The following is a 22,600-nucleotide window of genomic DNA, read 5'->3' on the forward strand; positions in this document are numbered from 1 at the left end:
CCAATTCCTACTTTAGAACAATTTCACCTAATACATTTCTACAATACTTGCATATATCAAGCCAACAGTCCACCTGCCTTCCTAGAAACTATTTAGCTCCAATCACTGGTGCATAGTGACTGGTTTTGTCATCCATTGCTGACTTGAAACTGAATTGATCTGCTTAAACTGATTTCAAACCAAACTCTTTTTACCTGGCAGAGATAGAAGATTTCAGATTGGTAGAATTTCTGTTTTGAAAAATAGGTAAAGGGATTGACACAATTAGGATACTTGCACCTCATTTATCATAAATTATACTTGGGGTGTGCTTTTGGCCATAATTTTTTATCACATTTTTCCATTAATTCTTGTCAAGAATTAGTACATTAGTTTCGTATTCAGTTTTGCAATGCTATGTCATTATGTAGTTGCAGGCTTTGACCACTAAATGTGAAACTAGTTTCTTTTATGTGTCTCATCTGCTTTGCCATCACGATATTTAAAGAAAAATATTGCATTCCTATAAAGATGGATTGGCCTTGATAAGTTGCCCCTTAACGTCCCAAGATGTGTAGATTAGATGGATTAGCCATGGTAAATGTTTGTGGTTATAGGGATAGGGCAGGGGAGGGTGCCTGAGAGTTGATGCAAACTCGATGGTCCGAATGACCTCCTGCACTGTAAGATTCTATGAAATAACCATGGTCTTGTCTGGGCAATTTACTATCAGCTTTTATGAGCACAATGTGGTGCCTAAGACAGCAGCTTGCATTTGCCTATTGCCTTTAACACAGCAAAGCTTCCCAAATTGGTCTGTATCACCACGTATGAAAAAAGGATCCGTTTCCCACCAGTTTTTAAGTGAAGGTGCTGGTTGTTTTTGCAAGCTTGCACAGTTTTTTTTTGTGTGAAGTGTGCGCTGTTTGAAGTTCCATCTGCCTTTCTACCAGTGAACAAATCTGCCAGTAATTTTGTTTCTAATAAATTGTATGCTGCATAAGGATTGATATCAGCAGACTGCACACTGAACAGCAATTCTGACCAGGACCATTTGGAGTACAGACTGAGAGTGTCTGCATGTTGGTTCGTGGGCTTCAGCTGGCTGGATATATGTCCTTACAAAGCACAGGAAGAGGAAAGAAAGGTAGAAGTCAGCTGAATGAGGTGGCCGAGCAGAATGCAAGATGACTGCAGCTTGCTGCGTGAAGTCAACAAGCATGCAAAAGTGAGCTTGGTTAAGCTTTTTTCAAAAATATGCATTTGCTGTATTGATCATTCAAAGCCATGCTTGGCATGTGATACTAAACAAGTTATGTGGGAAAATCAGATGTGGTTGTTTTTGAACTTTGTGAAACTTTATTTTATCCTGGCAACTTTTCAAGAATGTGTTTACAGAAAACCACTGTTTATTAAAAGTAAGCAGTTTAAAGATTCCACCCCCCACCCCAACTATAGGAGGCTATCAGGTACTGTGGTGTGCCATTTAATTAATGTAGGCTAGCAAACATTGCAAATATTATTCATGCATACAGTGAGAAGGGCCAAAATGGTATTTCAAGGCTGAGTAGAGTCTGGCTGAGGTCAGTGTAATCAGGTTTACTTCTTCAAGTTGAGCCAATTTGGATTGGAAATGAATGGAAGCTGTAATAAAGGGGATATAAAAATTGACCAAGTTTTTCTGTACCATGCAAGAGATGTGAATGGGAATAGTGTCTACAGGACAAACGGTTTTAATTTACCTTGGTGTTTGGTTTTTATTTTAGTGGAGCAGAAAGCATTAGTTACCCAGCATGCACTTGAAAGCTAGAAAATTTCAAGCTATCAGACGGTGTACAAAATTATGAAAGACATAGGATAGATGGGAATAAACTTTTTCCCTTAGTGGCAGGGTCACTAACCAGAGGGCATAGATTTAAGGTAACGTGTAGGTGATTTAGAGGGGATTTGAGGAAAGGTTTTTCACCCTAGAGGGTGAGGGGAATGTCAGACTCACTGTCTGAAAGAGTGGTGGAGGTGGGAACCTTGACGGCATTTAAGAAACAATTAGATGAGCACTTGAGATGCCACAGCATACAATGCTGGAAAATGGGATTGGAATAGATAGGTGCTTGATGGCTGGCGCAAGGGAGGGGAGGCGATGACCTAGCAGTATCATAGCTAGACTATTAACACAGAAACTCGGCCAGTGTTCTGGGAATCTGGGTTCAAATCCTGCCATGGCAGAAGGGGGAATTTGAATTCAATAAAAAATAATCTGGAATTAATAATTCACTGATGACCATGAAAGCATAGTTGATTGTCAAGGGAAAAAAAAAATCTACTCTCCTTTAGGGAAGGAAATCTGCTGTCATTACCAGGTCTGGCCTACATGTGACTCCAGGGTCACAGCAATGTGTTTGACTCTCAACTGTCCTCTGTAATGGCCTAGCAAGCCACTCAGTTCAAGGGCAACTAGGGATGGGCTACAAATACTGGGTTAAAGTCCAACAGGTTTATTTGGTAGCAAACACCACTAGCTTTCGGGATTCTGCCCCTTCGTCAGCTGAGTTACTCACCTGACGAAGGGGCAGAGCCCTGAAAGGCCTCAGGACCTCTCTATGCTGTAAAACTCTAAGACTTTTGAATATCTTTCAGGCCAAAACAAATAGCTCACTTTACTGGCAAAGCATGCAAGTATAAAGAAGCATAGGAATGTAGCAAGTAGTTGGCATATATTATTTTTACCCAAAATGTTCTGAAAATTAGGCTGAAATCTTAACTGAATGTGTTTGGTCACTTCTTTGCAACCATTCCCAAAATAAAATCTTTCCTAAAAATACAGTTACTGCTTATTGGTTATATAGTATGACAGAGCTCCATGATCCATCTAACAGCCTCGGATTAATTTATCCGAGTATAAGCAGCGAATATAAACCCATACTTGGAAGCTTCCAGTTATAAATCTCTTTTTCAAAGGAGCTCCAAAGAATTCTGGTGCTTTTCTGTCATGTCAAAGTGCTATTTTAAAAAGATTTCCAATCGCGTGCAATGTTGGAATTCACAATTTTCTGGGACAAATACCGATTGGAATTAGGAGCAGAAGTAGACAAATTCAGCTCTTTGAGCCAGCCCTATGTGAAACATTTTGGTTACAGAAAATGAACTGTTTCCTAAATGAACATTAGCAAAATTGTTTTGAACGCAATGAGGCCAATACTCTGTGCCACCAAAACATTGGCAAATGTAACTGCCAATGTCCCTAGGGGCAAACCGCAAATACTTTTGACTAGAAGTCTGTAAAATAAAAAAAATGGAATTCTGAAAAAAAAATCAGGAAATCATGTAAACAGTCCACAGTCAGACAAAGTTTCTGTGGAGTGATGAACCATCCTGATGGAAATCCTTGAAATGTTAACTTGCCATTTCTATCTGAAGATACAATGCTTTATTTTCAGATTAAAATACATTTATCATAGACCCTTATAGTACAGAAGGAGGCCATTTGGTCCATCGAGTCTGTATCGACCACATCCCACCCAGCTCCTATTCCCTTAACCCCTCACATTTACCCTGCTAATCCCCCTGACACTAGGGTTGATTTAACATGGCCTAACCTGCACATCTTTGGACTGTGGGAGGAAACTGGAGGAAATCCATGTAAACACGGGGAGAACGTGGAACTCTGCACAGACTGTGACCCAAGGCCAGAATTGAACCCAGGTCCCTGACACTGAGAGGGACCTGGGTCACTGTGTATGCCACTGTGCTGCCCAGAAAGCAAGGTTTCACCGAGATTGAATTCTTTGTAGTTTGTTGAAATTACTAGCATAAGTTATTTTAACTAGCAAGTGTACTTTAACCCCAAGAAGAAGAGAGAAAATATTTTACCAGTGATAAAAATGTTTTTGTCATTCTGTCTTCCACCACTTCAATTTTGAAGATTGTCTATGTTTATATCTACATCAAAGTCCCATCGTAGTATGGTGTGTGCCATACTTGGAAAAGAGAAAATGAGCGGAATTGACAGCTTCAAGGCAAAATACTACTTTAATTTTTGCATTTTTTTATTGCAGTATTTATATAGTTTGGATAAATTAGACCTTTTATACAGAAATAATTTAGCAGCATGTAAACATTTCTGTGCCACTTCTTGCAGCATTTTTTTAAACTGGAAGATTAAATTCTCATGCTGCATCAGTATACTTCAGAAATAATTCTTCGATGTGCCAAAACATGGGTCCCCATAGTAATATGCGCCTCACTAGATCTCTGCAATATGTCCTTTGATATCCTTTATGCCTGTCTCGGCAATAGGAACGCGTATAACTTGCATTCAATGAACTGTCTCATTGGGAATTATAAGATGATATTCTTATTCAAGCTACTTTGTGCTGGGTTTTATATTTTAAATTTTTTTGTATGTCAAGCTGAGGGAGAATAGCCTTTTCCATGTTAGACAGAATAATTTGAATAATATGAAGGATAAATCTCCATCTCTATTGGTTAGCCTCAGGTTATTTGTTGCATTAGTTTGAATTATTTTTCATTCAAATTCTGGTATTCCTCAATCCCGGCTTCAGATTTCTTGGTTACTTTGTAATGTGGATGCACATTCCCCAGAACTGAGAGACTGACCCTAAAACTGATTTCAGTAGCAGCCTTGCAGAAGGAAGAGGAAATGTTTCAAGTTACATTGTTCTGCCTCACACATCTGGATGTAGGAAGTTTCTGTGGTTCTGCATTTTGTCAATTCTCTAATCTGCTGTGAGGTCTGATTTCTCTCCTTCATTTGTAGCAGGGGGGCTGATTCAAAAGCTCCTTTGTAATAATGTCAGTGAGAACACAGCATAAGAACATAAATAGGAGTACACCATATGGCCTGTTGAGCCTGTTCTGCCATTCAATATAATGGTGTCTGCGTTTGATTTTCCTGCCTGCTTCCTATATCGCTTGATTCCCTGAGACCACAGTCTGTCTACCTCAGCCTTAAATATATCCAATGATAGAGTGTCAACAACCTTTGGGTAGAGAATGACAAAGATTCACAACTCTTTGAGTAAAGAAATTTCTATTACCTATGTAATTAGCTTTGCTTACATTTTAAGATGTTTGCTTGTGACTGAAATAAATTGCTTAAAATTTAATATGGAATTATATTACAATCACTATTTCCCAGTAGATCATCTACTTTGAGATCACTAACTAACACTCATTGCACAAAACTAGATCAAAATCCTCAGTTGGTTTCTCAGGGTGTTGTTCCAGGAAAATGCCACAAAACCATTCTGCAAACTCATCTTCCAAGCCATCTATGTTAATTTTGATTTGTCCAGTTTATGTGAAGATTAAAGTCGCCCATAGTTAATGCATTGCCTTCATTCCAAGTTACAGTAATTTCTTGTTTAATGCTCTGTCCAACAGTATAACTGCTTCTAGGGACGGCTTATAAACTACTCCCACCAGTGTTTTATTTTGCCCTTTCTACACCACCCTATCTGATTTAACTTCTTGATCTTCTGAGCCAAGATTCTTTCTTGCCAATGTCATCTTTTATTCCTCCTTTTCTATTCTGTCTATCTTTTAGAAATGTTACACACCCTGGCTGGACTGTTTATTTCCCTTGGTTACTTCATAGACATGCCTCTGTAAAGGAGTTTAGATCTTATCCATTTTATACCTATTTATGCCACTGGTTTGTGTATCTTAAAGTGGATGTTTCGTGCATTCATATGAAGACCCTTTAATTTTTTTCAGTACTATTCTTTGCGTGGACCTTATTTCCTGATGCCTCGTTACTGTTAAACACTGTCTGTCCTTCTCCCGTACTGCTATCCTTACCCACATCATTACACGGTTCTAATACCTTGAATTTCTTTCTTTGGATTTCTAAATTTTCTTTCACTCCCACTCTACCTCAAGAACAGCTAGAATTGGAGGCCGCAACGTCAGATTGTTTTGAGGACCAGACCATGGCATAACTCTTTGATTATTTGTCGAATAAAAGCTGAACAAAGAAGCAATATTCGAAAAGCCTGAGTTAATGAATAGCTTCAGTTCATTAAATAAACTTAATTTGCCAGGGGTTCTGGAATTTAAATAACTTTAGCTGCATTAAAGAGTGACTGTCATACACGTAATCAAACAAATCACAAGGCATTTGTTTACTTGAATGTAGTTTGGTTGTTCCTTTCAGTTAGACTGCTAGGAAAGAAATGCTAAATTGTTTTTCACTGTTTTTTAAGCACTGTTGACATGCTTGTGGATTGATTGGAGCAAGGTGGGAGTATGCCTGCAGTAAAGAGTTTTCTAAATGACACCTTTGTTGGTGATTATGGCGGAAAGTTGACGTATTGAATCCCATGATTGATTCTGCAGTGGGTATCAACCTTAGATGAGTGGTAGTCTCGACTCAGTGGTACTACTCTGGCCTCTGAGACAGAATGCTGTAGGTTGAAGTCCCATTCCAAAGACTTGACAATAGAAGGTTATGATGATGGGATTGACTAAAGTTTGGTATGAGGAAGCTTGGGTGGACCGTAAGACCAGTTGGACCAAGTGGTCTTTTTCTATGCTTTATATTTGATGTATTCTGTTCTTGGATATGGAGTCATGTGCAAATCAGGCTGGATAAAGACCACAGATCTCCATCCCCAAAGGTTATTTATGAACCGTTTGGGTTTTTACAACAACCCGCCTGCTTTCTGGTCACTTTCATTGCTACTAGCCTTTTATTGCCAGGTGTTTAAAACTCTGTTCAAATTCTTGAAGGGATTTGAACTCCTGCCCTGCTGTGGATGAGAATTCTCCATGGTTATTTACTAATAACAGAACTGCTGTACCACTGTACCCTGATTTTATTCACTGAAGCTTTGTGACTTAAGTAAAGACGTCTTTTTTTTATCACAGGAGAGTTCCTCTGAGGAGGCTGAGATGTATTGCTGGGGCAAAGTAGATGAAATTGCAAAAATTCCATTTGTACGCTTTCATCTTGATGACTGCCAAAAAGAATGAAAGAGGAAGATCATTTTTGAAGTATATTAAGTAGTTCTAGGGCTTACTCTAGTCATCTCATTTCATTTGCTTAGTTTGAAGATTTAGTTTAATAAGTCAAAACTTTCTATGGTTTAAAGTTAAATCCTTTTTATCCCCTCTGCAGTTTTGCTGTAATCAAAAAAAGTGGATGATTCTCTTTAAGTCTACAACTGAAACATGTTCTCATGAAAGTAGCTAGAAAATGCTAACAATTGGCACAGAATATAGAATGGATTGCAAGTGCTTTATTTTCCTCTATAGGTCAATTAATCATGTTCAATCATTTGGAGGCTCTTTTTTGAAGATTCCCCCCCCCCACCATTTCTTATGTAATAGACAAGTAACTTTTATCATTACCAAAGCAATATATGGGTGGCACAGTGGTTAGCACTGCTGCCTCACAGCACCAGGGACCTGGGTTCAATTCCCGGCTTGGGTCACTGTCTGTGTGAAGTGTGCACGTTCTCCCCATGTCTTGTGTGGGTTTCCTCTGGGTGCTCCAGTTTCCTCCTACAGTTCAAACATGTGCGTGTTAGGTTAATTGGCCATGCTAAATTGTCCCTCAGTGTCAGGGCAACTAACTAGAGTAAATGCATGGGATTATGGGGATAAGACTTGGTGGGATTGTGGTTGGTGCAGACTCAGTGGGCTGAATGGTCTCCTTCCACACTGTAGGATTCCATGATTCTACATTGCACAGATGGTGGAAATCCGAAATAAGAGCAGAAAATACGAGAAACCTGAGCAGGACTGGTGACAATTGTGGAGTGAAAGAAGGAGAGTTAACTTTTTAGTTATGTGACTTTTCTGACACAACTTGAGTTGGATGTGTTCCTGGAGGTTTCATGACCTCCAAACCCCCAGCTGCCTCATAGAAGCAATCTCTTTCTGTTCTTGATTTCCCAGTTTTTGTTTTGCAACAAATAAATGGAAATATTTAAATCATAAAACACACTTTTAAAAATAAACCCCTATGATTTTTATCATGGTTGCTCATAACTATTATCCAGATATTTGATCCTTAATTTCTGGAAACTCCAGGTTAATTCTGGAGGGTTGACAACCCAAAAACAGGCTGCCTTGTATAAAATCTAATATTCCAGTTAATGATGAGATTGCAGAATCTCTGCAGGTGCTGTTGCCCTTGTTTCTCAATTATGCTTCCTTTTGAAACAAAAGGAAATGTACAAAATGAGGTGACATTTTTATCACTGTTTTCTGTGGCTCAGACTTGTTCTGCAAAAGGGAGAACTGGCAAAAAAAAATCACAGTAAATAAGGGTTAAATCACATTAGCAAAAGATAACTCTCAAAAGCAAAAAGCTGGTCAACGAAGAGGTGTAATTAATAAAATTGGGGCAGGACCTTCCAAACCTACAACAATTGTAAGTTTGAGGGCCGCTGATTCATGGGAACTAACCACCACCTGCAAGATACCCTCCAAGCTCTTCATAATCCTGACTCAAAATCATGTCTCTATTCCTTCACCATCGCTGGAACCCTGGAACTTTCCTTCCTAACAGCCTCTGTGTGTTCCTACAACATGTGGACTCAGCAATAATGAGCTTGCTGACGCTCTTGGTTCACACAGTAAGAAGTCTCACACCACCAGGTGAAAGTCTAACTGGTTTATTTGACAGCGAACACCACTAGCTTTCAGGGCTTTGCCCCTTTGTCAGGTTTGGCATCTCCACATCACTCTTGGTTCAGCCAGGGCCACTCGGTTCTGGTTGTCATTGGTCCATATATGGGCAAAAAAGTGCAACACGAGGTGAGATCAATGATTGCTCTTGACATCGAGGCAGCATTTGACTGAGTGTGGCATTAAAAAATCCTAAACTGAAGTCAGTGGGAATCGGGGTGGCACTTGGCCCATAGCCTTATCTGCCTTGGCATCACACTGCACACCTAAATACTTAAGTTATGATGGTCTCTGTCTCCACCACTCTTTCAGGTAGTGAGTTCCAGACTCCATTACCCTCTGGGCAGAAAAGTTTTTCCTCACATCCCCTCTAAACCTCCTGCCCCTTATCTTAAATCTATGCCCCCTTATCATCAGTCTACCAAGGGATAAAGTTCCTTCCTCTCTATCTATGTCCCTCAAACTTTTATACCTATGTCATGTCCCCCCTCAGTCTCCTCTGCTCCAAGGAAAACAACCCCAATCTGTCTAAATCTCTCTTCATAATTAAAACTCTCCATCCCGGGCAACATCCTGGTAAATCTCCTCTGTACCCTTTCCAGTGCTGTCACATCCCTCATATAATGTGGATTCCAGAATTGTGCACGCTTGGATCATGTGAATGCATTGTAGGATACAATGATCGAGGATTGTTATATCAATCTCTAAACTTAGAGGGGTCAGCTTTTGATCCTAAATATTCTTATATTTCTAATTTTTTGTGGTTTTGTAGAATGGTGGACACTAAAAGGCAATTAAAGGGTACAAAGATTTCAAAGGAATGACGTTTTTTCAGAAAAATATTAAGTCAACCATTATTAGAGGATATGTAATCTACTGTAGCATGTACTTTGAGTCAGAAAATAGGAATATTGCAATGAGTAGATGTACAAAATCATAACTTGGTAAATAATAAAAATATGGTAAGCAGCAGGACACGAGTGAGGGATAAGGGGACACTGGTGAATAGATTGATGAAATCATTTGCATTTTAAAGGGAGCAAACAGGGTATTGTGCTCAAATGGCTACAAGAATAGAATACAAATATCTGTAATTGAGCTTACTCAGAGCACAGATCTGGCCAGAGCTGGAATACTGTGTACAATTCCAGTGATCATATCATGAGAGATATCTAGGCAATAGAGAGAATGCAAAGAATGACAAATAAATGAACAATGGGAGTTGGGCATTTGAGTTAACAGGCAGAGGCTGCAGTATCTAGCAATATTTACACGAGATGATGTGGCTTAAGTGTATCTAATAGTATCCAAGGTCCTAAACACACAGATAAGATAAACATTCATATATAACAAAAAAAGGATCAAGCCCTTAGAGGCAGGGTGAAAAGATAATACAGATTTAACAACATTCTATGTTGAATATACAGCATAGACTCCCAAGTGAAACAGTTTGTGCCAGCAAATCAGTGAGAGTTGAAGAAGAATTTAATAAAAATGTTGAAAGGTGAATGAGTTGCATTATGTGACATTTCCTGGGACCAGCCAGATGGTCTGCCCTGGTCTTTTCTGGCTTTTTAAATTCCTTTGTTTTTACAGGTCATTTAATGGTCTACCCTAATTTTTTTTTGCGAAAAAGGCATCAATAAAACAGCTCTCTCTGTCAAAAATCTGATGCTACAATTTGTCATCCTTTGTAAACTCTTAAGTTCAGTACCATGAATACGCTGACTCTCTTGCATTGGAAAAAATCAAAACGCTTTGGTATTTGTGCAGCAAATTCTTTTGTTGCCAGAATGTTTATAATCTTGTAGATAGTTACTAATCCTGCCTATTTTGGATCTCTCTTTTTATCTCTCACTGTTGAAAACACTTGGTAGGCAGGCTTACAGATGTAAAGACACTTATCAGAATCCAGTCTCTCAAATTGTTGGCTTCTTTCTCTGGGTCCAGTCCACAGTATTTGCACGAAAAATAACAGAACCAGAGTTCTGTTGAACTCATTTCTAGTGTTTGCCAAACAAACTTTGGCACCCTCACTGATAAAATTTGTTTTCGTTCTTGTTAATTTGTTACTCCAATTTGTGGTCCCTGAACTATTTCTCCTCTCACATTGTTCACTTTCCTAAATTAAACAGTGCAAGACAGTTTTCTTCCCATTCACTCCAGTGAATGTAGCCTGCTGCTGTTCAATGGATTAAACTTGGTGATGGGCGTTTATTGGCACTGGCAAAAGGAAAAGTATTCAATTATATAGCACCTGCCCATGATCTTTTCCATACATCAGTTACAAGCACACAGTTGGCAGGGCAGAACTCTGCAAGTCTTTGGGAAAATTGGCTGTCCACCAAAGCGCCTTCGTCTCATCTGCGCCTTCCTTGACAACATGCACTGTTCTTTATAATTTGGCACCACTTTTGCAGTCTCAGGGGGAGGATGAAGTGGAACGGGGCTATGTTCTAGCCCCCGTTTTGGTATTTTCTTTTGCATGCCCCTGACCTTTGCCTTCCTTGCAAATATGGAAGGTGTTTACCTGCATACTCGACCTGACAGCAAGTTCTACAATCTGTCCAGACTGAAAATGAAGACAGACTAACTGCAATCTGATCAGAGAATTCATCTATCTTGTGCCAATCGCTCACAGAAACTCAGCTACAAAGACTCATATGTCGTCTTTCCTAATCCTATAACTTATTGTGGTTATGCGATAGAGCGTCACAACTTTGCCCTTGATTTCACCATAAGACATAGGAGCAGAATTAAGCCATTCGGCCCAGCGAGTGAAAGAAAATGTGGTAAGGTTACAAAATTATCATGGCAGTGATTTTTATTTGGTGTAAATAGGAGGAATTAAGGGAATCGTGTGGTCTGTTCTGAATTCTGCTCACAGCATACTTGGGTAGCTTGATAAAGGTTTAAGAAGGGCCCAGATTATCTATGACATTTACAGTGCCTTTAAGAAAGGCGTTTTAAGCATATTCTCTGCAGTTTGTAAGCAACCCTTTTTTCGTTATAGGCACCGAACTGCCCTTTTATTGTTGCAGGAGTTATGTAATAGGCTTTTTGTTTGTTTTTAATTTGGCCTAACGCACTGACTGTCCTGGAGCGTACGATCCTTTGAATTGTTGGGGAAGAATGAATGATAGGTCATGGTCAGGTGGTTCCTTCACACAGGAATCCAAGGATTCACCTTCAGTTTGGCTAGTTAGAAGCTGTTGGACTTGACTAAAAAGTAGTGTTTGTGTGTCTCCCTGGTATTGGAAATTTACCTTTTGATGCCTGGCTATCTAGTAACTAGAGGCAAGGAATGCCTCTGTCTGTTGAAGTAGTTTGCTGGCTAAAAGTTAGAGGTAGACAGTGGCTCTATCTGTACCTCAGTATGCTGGGAGCTACAGTACAGGGAAGTCAGTTTCAATTCTCTATATAAAGGACTAAGTCGCAGCAGGTGTTGCAAAACTGCAAGATCCAGCATCATGTAGGCATGCTTATTTTCTGTGCTGGGTGTATGTTGGTAAGAATGTACTGCAGGAACAGTAGCTGTTAAGGTTTTTACAACAACATGTTTTTTTTTTCTTGTTTGTAATTGGTAAAGTTATTGCTAATTCTCTATGCGTTAACAGTATTTTTAAATAAACTTTGTTTAATAAAAGCTGCCGAGTGGGTCACTTGAATCATACCTGCTTATCCATGCCAAAATTTAAAGTGTAAAATTTACGGTCCAGGCTGACTTCATAAAACACCTTGGAGTTTCTGACCTGGATTATAACATGTTTTGCAGGAATAAGGTGTAGATGTTCATACTTGTAGGTGATGTCAGAAACATCTGTCCTGATAAGAGGTAGACAGTTGGGGCGTGATCTTACTGCCCTTCCACACCATGCTCCCGTTCAGCAAAGATGGAGAATTTGGCAACAAACCAAATCTCCGTTCATGGCAAAAAAAAATTGCTGGAAAATCTCAGCAGGTCTGGCAGCATCTGTAAGGAGAGAAAAGAACTGATGTTTTGAGTCCGGATGACCCTTTGTTAAAGCTAAGAGGCATAAAAAATGGGAGATGTTTATACCGTAAGGTGAGGGAATGAATGTGCAGAGATTTTCCAGCATTTTCTCTTTTGGTTTCAGATTCCAACATCTGCAGTAAAATTTCCTCTGTTCATGGCAGTGGGATGGAAAAATCCCACTGGCGTGAACAGTCAGAAAATTCCAGCCGTAGTCTCCAAAGTCCTCAGCAGGTATTAAGAATATCAGGTGCTGTAAATGATTAACTATCTATTTAATTTCAAGGTAGAATAAAGTTGGGATAGCTAATCAGTATGCCATGCAATTAAAACTGCTATGGAAATGGGCCTTGAAAGGGGAAAGGGACATTGGAAGCCATTGTAAAACCAAATTACGAGATTCTTCTAAAAGATATACCTGAATTTCAGAAGTGGGAACAAGCTTTTTTTTATTGTATAATAATGTCACAACCGAAATCTCTCACGTACACAAGAAAAAATTAAGGTTTCACAATGTTTTCTGGTAGGACATTTTAGAGAAGTCTCACACGTAATCATTGTATACAATTGATTTGAATGTGACTAGATTGCAGAATTGCCCTTTGATCCATAGGGTTACTTTCTGGGCTCCGCACACCGCTGCCCCTCCCTCATCCCACTGCTGCCGCTTCCCCATCCCATCCTTATTCCTTCCCCACCTCACCACTGCTGACCCCATTCTGCCATTCTGAAATATGGGGCTGGGTGGGAAGTAGTAATTAATTGGCCACTGAATTTCTTGGCACTCGAGTTCACTTGTGAAGCTTTCATCTTGGATGCACGACAGCCGAGTCTATCTTTCTCCCATTAATGTCTATAATTCCATTGTTTGTACTGTATGCTACTATACTCAATTTGTTATAAAGTAAATTTTCTTGGAATATGGATTCGCAACCAACCTAACCTTCCCGCGTTTGTTTTCCTTAGGTATTGAATGCTCAGCTGGCTGGATACAAAGCTGCCATTGTGCACAATGTTGACTCCGATGATCTTATTAGTATGAGGTCCAATGATGGTAAGTAAGCTACTAAATATAATTAAATGCGCAATGTGTGATATTTTATGCCCAAATCTATGCCTACTTAGTTGATTTGTTTATTTATTTCTGTGCTGGGGCAGCATTAGCAGTCTTTTTAGCAGAATTAACTGCAATGAAGGTAAAATTGATCAGACCTTTTCTGACCACCGTATGAAGATACGTGCACCTTCTTGTTTGTGCGCTGCAATGATGAAAATCCTTGCCCCTTTCAAGGACCTTGCTCATAAAATCCATAACATCGACTTTTACCTTCAAATATGGGCAAAGAATGTAACTGAATGTTGTTGGGAGGAATTAATGGTGTGGGGAATGGTACACAGAGATCTTGTTTAAAACTGGCAACATTAACTCGTGCTAGTTTCCTGATTGCTGCAAACATTCTTAGATGTCTAATACCATAGATAATTGAGGTTCCCTTGTCTGTTTCACTAAATACTGGGCCAGCCATGTCAATTTATCTTCGCCAGCCATTATTTTATCAGCTACTGCTTGGATTCTTCTTCCTTTTTCTAATTTAGTTTTTCCCTCCTTTAGGCCATTTAGCCCAACGTCACTCTTCATTGAGAGTAGGCAGATGACACACCTTTGCTTGATATACTTGTCAACAATGACTAGGAGGCACATGTTGAAGTTTCAAGATAACCCTCGTGCTTTGTTTCCAAAAAACATTTTCTTTCTTGCCCTCCTTCCTGCCCTTGCTGTGGAAAAATGACCAGCCACTGCTCAGCATCATCTCTTGTTGGCGTAGCTGAGGCTAAAACTTCCTGTATTTGTTGTAAATGTAAACCTACATTACAACAATCAAGGCAACCATTTTTGAAACTGGTGGATGATGCATCTGTTTGCCAGGCAGCACGATATGTGGCGGGGAAAAATGGATTTTATGATATATGTGTCACTTTCCCTGACCCAGGGTGCAAACACACTGTAAGGATAGCGTTGGTGCCAAGCAGTATCACCTGTTCTAGTTTTAGAGTGTAAACATGGAGTAGGGGCTTGGCCCAACTCTGGAGCAAAGTGGAATGAAATTTGTTCCTCATTAAATCACAGTTCACCAATTTGAGATTCAAGTTTATTGATGTGTATTTATTGTGGCAGTTCATTAGTTACTGTGTACCGTCCGGTTCATGTATGTAAGCATTGCACGTGAGAATACATCAAGGCAGTTCCTTCTAAATGGCAGTGTTGAATTTACAGAGTCATGGGCTTTCCCCAATTTATTGTTTTGTTACCAAGAGCAGTGAGTGAACTGTAGTAAAATTTCCAAGAATTAAACAAATTGGCCACTTCACTCTGCATATGTCGTTTTTATGGCCCCCATAGGATTGTAGTGTTTCAAATATCTGAGAACTCAGATATTCACACAAAACACAGATATATTTTTAAACAGGCTAATCAGCATCTGTTTTGAATCAGACAACTGAAAGGGTTTGGAGTGAGTCAAGATGTTTTAGAGAGGGTATGTTCTGGTAGAGAGCATCCAAACATTGAGTATCACAGACAGGTATGGTAACCCAATTGTGGAATGGGAAAATAGAGTCCTAAAGCTTTACAACATGGAAACAGGCTCTTTGGCCCAACTTGTCCATGCCGTCCCTATTTTTAACTCCTAAGCTAGTCCCGGTTGTCCACGTTTGGCCCATATCCCTCTATATAGTAAGCTGGCCAGAATTGTCAAAACTGCAGATAAAATCATTGGTAGACAGCAGACAACACTCAATATCCTATTTAATGGCACAGTTCAGAGGGGCTCAAGGGATATAGGGGAAGGCAGGATCAGGATATTGAATTCGATGACCAGTCATAATCGAAATGAATGGCGGAGCAGGCTTGAAGGGCTGAATGGCCTACTTATTTTCTTTGGTTTCTATGAAAGTTCAGGCCATCATTGGTGATCCCTCTCGTTCTTTGTATCTTCAATTTGAAATGCTCCCTTTGGACCGGCACTTTAGAATATCTATGGCCAGGAAAAGTTGAGTCTTTTGTTCCCAGTGCTATAAACTTACTAAATAAGATGATGTAAACTCAACCCATTGATTTTATTTGTTAAACTGCAATAAATGCTTTGATGGCAAAGTGCAGTTTGTGTGGTATAGATATATGTCATATATACAAGTGGACATGAAATATTCGCTATTTTTAATTAATGATTCTATGAATATATGGTATACTGGAGGTGAAGGCAAAGAGACATTTCCACTTTTGGGTAGACAATAAAGTTCTATTGTAATAAGGTAATCTTGTTGCATTTACGTGACTCTCATTTAAAGACTTTTGCAATAGCATTGTTCATCCTTGGAACTCTGTACTAGATACTGACTGCTCCAGGAGAAGAAAGAACATTTAATTTTAGTTTTATTCATACTCTGTAATCCTGCTCCTAATACGTTTTTCTTGCCCAATCATGTGTTTTCCCACACTCATTGTCATACTTTGCCCTGAACTTTTAAAATATCCTTGCAACAGAGAAACTTGCATTGTATAAAATGCTTGGCATGAATTGAGAGAGAGGGAAATAGAACAGCAAATGGCAGCAAAGCTGGGTCATGTTTCCTTTTTCCAATTTTAGAAAAATATTGTACATAAAGGAACAGAGCAAGTTTAAATACCATTCCAAGCTTATTTTGGTCTTTTAAGAAAATGGTACTCTTTGTTTAATGTTAAGGGATTTTACGAAAATTGGTGGAATCTGATACGAGATTTGGCGAATTATGTTTAAACTGTTGGATATCAATATCTTTTTAAAATTCCCCTCATGTAAAAGGAAGGAAAATGCCTTTATCACTTTACATAATTTAAATAAGAACAGAAATTGCTGGAAAACACACAGGTCAGACAGCATCTGGGGAGAGAAATAAAGTTAACATTTCAGATCAAAGATCTTTCATCAGAATTCCTGAGTATCTCCAACAATTTTTTCTTTTTATTTCAGCTCTCCAGCATCCATTTTGTTAATAGCCTGTTTTTAAAATTTATGTGATGTGAGCACTGCGGGCAAAGCCAGTATTTATTGCTCATCTCTAATTGTCCTTGAAAAGGTGTTCGTAAGCCGCCTTGAACCATTGCAACAAACCTGTCAGAGTTTTTTGAGGATGTAACCAGCTGAATTGATAAGGGGGAACCAGTGGATGGGTTAAATTTAGATTTTCAGCCTTTGTTGAGGTCTCATGCAAGAGGTCCTTTCCAAGTCTGAATGATGCGTCTTGGAAGGAAACCTGCAAGTGGTTGTATTCCCATCTATCTGCTGCTGCTGTCCTTCTAGGTGGTAGAGGGCACAGATTTGAACGATGCCATCCTAGGAGTCTGTGAATCGCTGCAATGCATCTTGAAGATGGTTCACACTACTGTCAGTGTTCAGTTTGAGGGAGTGAATGTTTAAGGTACAGGATGGGTCACTGAGGAAGGGGATGCTTTGTCCAGGATGATGATGTTTTTCTAATAGCTTACTTTTGGATTTGGTAGTCAATGTGGTTGTGACTAGGACAATAGCCTGATGTAAGATTCTAGAGTTTGTGACAAGAGGCTTTGATATATTAGCAGTATCTATTCAAAATCAGTCCCTGTTTCATGCAACTCTGAAGCCTCGGTTACATGCTCTTTTACCCATCTCCCCTTCATTCTAGCCAAGACAATTCATGCACAGATGTCTCGCACTTCTACATGCTGTTTAGTTTTAATTTTAATACAAACCCCAAAATAATATTTTAAAAAGTTTAAATATAGAAGTTTGCTTTTCACTAGTTACAACAGTACTAACGACTATCTTTCATCCCAACCTGTTCTATAAGAAATTCTTAAACAGGAACACCCTGAAGGTAGTTTCCCCTCAGTCTGCTGAGATTGAACCAGGACTATTGCATGATGAAGTTTTTTTTATAATTACCTTGATGTGCACCATTGGCTAAGATTCCACAAAATGTAGGTTTCCAGACCCATATCATTTTGCACTGTGATAAATGCACAGAGAGTGATGAACAAGGTTGGTGAGCTGCAGGTGCAGACAGCCAAATGGGAATATGGTGTCATGGTAATAACTGAGACTTAGCTCGAAAAAGGATGGCACATGTGCTAAATATCCCCAGATACAAGATAGTTGGGGAAGGGAAGAAAGGCAGGCTAGCTGGCAGTGTTGGAGAGAGGATATCTTGGCGGGGTCAAGAACAGAGTGCATTTCGATAGAGCTAAGAAAATATACAGGTGCCGTTACAGGACTGGCTACATTTTATAGTCACCAAGTAGTGGGAAAGATAGAGAAACAAATTTATAATGAAATTAGTGAGGTACAGAAACTACATAACTGTATACCTGAGGACTTCAATTATTCCTAATGTAGACTGGGATAGTCTTGGTGTGAAATGCAGACAGGAAAAATTAGGAAGGAGGCATTGTTGGGAAATGAAGCGGATCAAGTCTCAGCAGCGGTCAGAGTTGTAGTTGAGGTACGAAATCAGTATTTTGTTTTTGTCTTTACCGAGGAAAAAGTTGCTGCCAAAGTCACGTAGAATCCTTACAGAGTCTTAGTAAAAAAGTAGCTAGTTGAAACACTGAAATCGAAAGAGAAAATGCTGGAAAATCTCAGCAGGTCTGCAACATCTGTAAGGAGAGAAAAGAGCTGACGTGTCAAGTGCAGATGACCCTTTGTCAAAGCAGACCCTGCTGTGGTTTCCAGCATTTTCTGTCTTGTTTTCAGATTCCAGCATCCGCAGTAATTTGCTTTTATTTAGTTGAGACACTGTTTGGATGGGCCACAAATTGATAGAGGTATTAGTAAGGCAGGAAGTCCTTAAACGCTGGGGACTGGATCACAAGCATCTGGGGATATTGAGAGGAGTAAAGGTGGAAATCACAGAGCACAGGACTCTGAAGAAGACTCATGCAGACTTGAAATTTAACCTGTTTCTTCACAGATGCTGCTCGACTTGCTGAGTCTTCGCAGCATTTTCTGTTTTTACCCCAAAGAACTCTGTTCAAATCTCAAATGCGCAATGAAACATAGGGTAGTGGGACTAGCTGAATTCTTGTACAGAGCCAGGACAGACACGACGGACTGAATGTCCTCCTGCTGTGCTATCCACCATGCTATGATTCTATATTTTATATTCTGTTAGCTATTCTGTTAGCTGTTCTGTTTAATCTGCCACATAAGAAATGTGGTTATGATGGTACCAATCTTTGAAAACTGTTTCTGTATAGTTTTGTTTTACAGATTATGTATACAAGATGCTTCCATATATAAGTTTCGCAGGAGTGTAAGATGAAACTGCTATATAGAACATTAAAAAAAACTACAGCACAAACAGGCCCTTCGGCCCACAAATTGCACCGATCATATCGCTACCTACTAGGCTTACCTATAACCCTCAATCCTATTAAGTCCCGTGTACTCATCCAGAAGTCTCTTAAAAGACCCTATCGAATTTGCCTCCACCACACTGACGGCAGCCGATTCCACTCCCCCACCACCCTCTGAGTGAAAAACTTACCCCTGACATCTCCTCTGTACCTGCTCCCCATCACCTTAAACCTGTGTCCTCTCATAGCAACCATTTCAGCCCTGGGAAAAAGCCTCTGAGAATTCACCCGATCAATACCTCAGTGTTTTGCTAAATTGGTGTAGGTTAATTAGATTCTGTTTTCTCAACAATAAACAAGAAAAATACATTTTTGAAAGTGTAACGTTTTAATATTTGAAATATCTTGATTAGCAGTCTTGCTCCCTCATCTTTCTAGTATTAACATCTCTAATGTAACTAGGATCAATTGAAACTAGTTCATAATGATTTCCTTGCTGCTGCTAGCACAAAGACTTTCATTTACATGTTTGATGACTCTTATTTAATTTTATTTATAGTTTGTACCTCATGTTTCCCTAGCAGTTCTTGGTTTTACAGATAATACAGTAAAGTCTTTGTTATGTCATGGTCCCTGTTAAGACAAACATTGTATATGCCTCTATTAAGTCTTTATAGTGTACAGAAAAAAATCTTTGGGATTTGGGGAAAATAAACCTGACCGTAGGTTTATGCAGACAACTATTCCAATTCTGAAACTTTCCCTGTATAATGTATGCTCCCACAGTCCAAAGATGTGTGGATCAGGTGGATTGGCCATGCTAAATTGCCCATTAGTGTTGGGGACTAGCTAGAGTAAATGCTTGGGGTTACGGAGATAGGGCCAGGGTGGGATTATAACCGGTGCAGACTTGATGGGCCAAATGGTCTCCTTCTGCGCTGTAGGATTCTATGAACCTATTGCAACGCCCAGGGAGAAGCTTGCAGCGTTGTAGCTGGTGTTTCTGGTGTTTTAGGAAACAGGCAAAGTATTCTTTTGAGTGAAGAAACCCATGTCCTATTTGGACTGTGAAGCTATCAGAAGTAAAACAAAATTAATGCTAAAGTTTGGTTGTAAATGTTTGTATTAGTGGGGCATGTAAGAAAGGCTAAGTAGAGGAATATTTGTAATATGCTTAATAGCTTGTACATTTGCTCTGAAAGTCAGTGAGAATAATTAGAAGTTTGGCATTATCAAAGAATTAATGAGTCCCTAGAAGAGAAAATCCCATCAGGTCTGGCAGCATGTGTAAGGAGAGAAAAGAGCGGATGTTTCGAGTCCAGATGACCCTTTGTCAAAGGACTCGAAACATCAGGTCTTTTCTCTCCTTACAGATGCTGCTAGACCTGCTGCGATTTTCCAAAATTTTCTCTCTTGGTTTCAGATTCCGGCAAGTGCAGTAATCTGTGTTTATTAATTTTTTATCCTAATTTTTAATTATTTTATTGTAAACGCATACTGTTCACTTGCTGCGGCTGTATAGGGCGTTGGTGAGGCCGCAGCTGGAGTACTGTGTGCAGTTTTGGTTGCCGTACTTACGCAAGGATATTTTGACCTTGGAGGGAGTGCAGAGGAGGTTTACTAGGCTGATACCGGAGTTGAGGGGGTTGAGCTATGAGGAGAGGCTGAATAAACTAGGCTTGTACTCGTTAGAGTTTAGAAGAATGAGGGGAGATCTCATTGAGACGTATAAGATGATGAATGGGATGGATAGGATAGAGGTGGAGAGACTCTGCCCGCTCAGAAAGGACAGTAGGACTAGGGGGCACAGCCTCAAGATAAAGGGGGTGCAGTTTAGAACGGAGTTGAGGAGGAACTTCTCCACTCAAAGGATGGTGAATCTCTGGAATTCTCTGCCCGTTGAGGTGGTGGAGGCTGCCTCGCTAAATATTTTTAAGACGCGGGTTGATGGGTTTTTGATAAGCGAGGGGATTAAGGGTTATGGGGAGAGGGCGGGAATGTGGAACTGAGCCACGACTGATCAGCCATGATCTTATTGAATGGCGGGGCAGGCTCGAAGGGCTGGATGGCCTACTCCTGCTCCTATTTCTTATGTTCTTATGTTCACTGAGTTCTTACAAAAATAACAAAAGCGCTTATCTTTCGCCAATTTGAACCTCCATGAGTTTATCCAAAACTCTGCTCGCTGTGTCTATCTCGTACTGAGTGTTGTTCACAACTCTGCTTGCTGATCAATTCGGTTCCCATTTAAACACCACCTTGATTTTTAAAATTCTCATCCTTATTTTCAAATCCTTCTAAGTGGCCTCAACCTCCCTTTCCCTGTCATTTCTTCCAGCCAAACAACTCTCAGATATCTACATTCCTCTAATTCTGGCTTTTAAACATCCCAAATTTTAATTGCTCCACCATTAGTGACTGTGCCTTCAGCTGCCTAGACCTTCAACTCTACAATTCCCTCTCTACCGCTCCACTTCTCTCCCTCGGCCACCCCCCACCCCAAACCATCTATTGGCCAGGTTTTTGGCCATCTTCCCAAATATTACTCTGTAATTTTTTAAAATAACACTGAAGTGCCTTGGGCTGTAAATGGCATAAAGTCCAACAGGTAACTTAGAAGCTTAAGAGTGTTAAGGTTTCACTTCGCACATTACGATTATAATGTAAATACAACTTGTTGTCTGACTTGATGGGACATCAAAACAACGTGAAATGCATGACCTTGGAAGGTGGAGTCTCAGTTTACTTTGTAGAGTTGAAGCTTCACACCTAATTTACACAGCAAATGTGACTTTAGTTACACCAGCACTAAACTTACGGACTGCGGTGTACTATGCAAAAAAAACACAGATTTAGTGTTCTGATATTACCAGCCTCCCTTGTGGTAGAAGCTATGTTGGGAGGAATTTGAAAGTATGGAATAATGTTTTATAATGCACGGTAATTCTAGCCCTAGTTTTAAAATGTACAGACTTTCTGGAAATTGCAGTTTTACCATTGAGATTCCCCCTACTTTGTTTTTATCCCAGTTAATTCCTTCTAACTTATTTCTTTTAAAATCCACTTCTTATTTAATAATGCAGCCATATAACAAATCATAGTAGTGAGAATAGAAGAAAATATTTTGTGATATGACTTTCACCTTGTAAATTCCATTATGTCTTGTGTAAAATTGTAGGACAGGGCCAGCAAAGCTTCATACCATATTTGGTAATGTCACACTTTATGATGAACCTTGATAATAACTAATTTGGTCCCAACTGCTGTATTGTGTCCATTTCTGGGCCTTGCAGTTTACAAAACAGCTTTAGGAAGAATGCAGAGATGACGTACATGAGTGGTTTCCTAGATGGGGGATTCGAGTTGCATAGATTGGAGAAGCTTCCTGGGTTGTTCTCCGTTGAGAAAGTGATTTGATAACTCTTCCATTGGTAGGACCAGAGGACGCAGGTTTTTATCAAAGTGCTTGGTAAAAGAAACAACAGCAGAATAAGGAAAACTTTTTTTTAAACAGTGAGTTACAGTGTTCTGGAATGGACTGCCTGAGAAAGTGTTGGAGGCAGATTTGTGGCTTTTGAAAAAGGATTGGATAAATAAAGGAA

The 22,600-nt window shown here is 39.6% G+C and overlaps 1 protein-coding gene across 4 annotated transcripts in view; it reads left to right on the plus strand.

The window, feature by feature from the left end:
• Positions 1-22,600, plus strand: part of rnf13 (ring finger protein 13) — a 232,902-nt gene that overhangs the window by 121,705 nt on the left and 88,597 nt on the right. For all 4 annotated transcript variants that reach the window (XM_080185985.1, XM_080185986.1, XM_080185988.1 and 1 more), the window contains exon 5: positions 13,595-13,682. In XM_080185985.1, the coding sequence (XP_080042111.1) occupies positions 13,595-13,682 (88 nt within the window). The remainder of the gene's footprint in view (positions 1-13,594; positions 13,683-22,600) is intronic.

The sequence above is a fragment of the Carcharhinus amblyrhynchos genome, chromosome 3, assembly GCF_965287045.1.
Source record: "Carcharhinus amblyrhynchos chromosome 3, sCarAmb.v2.hapA, whole genome shotgun sequence".
NCBI lineage: Eukaryota > Metazoa > Chordata > Chondrichthyes > Carcharhiniformes > Carcharhinidae > Carcharhinus > Carcharhinus amblyrhynchos.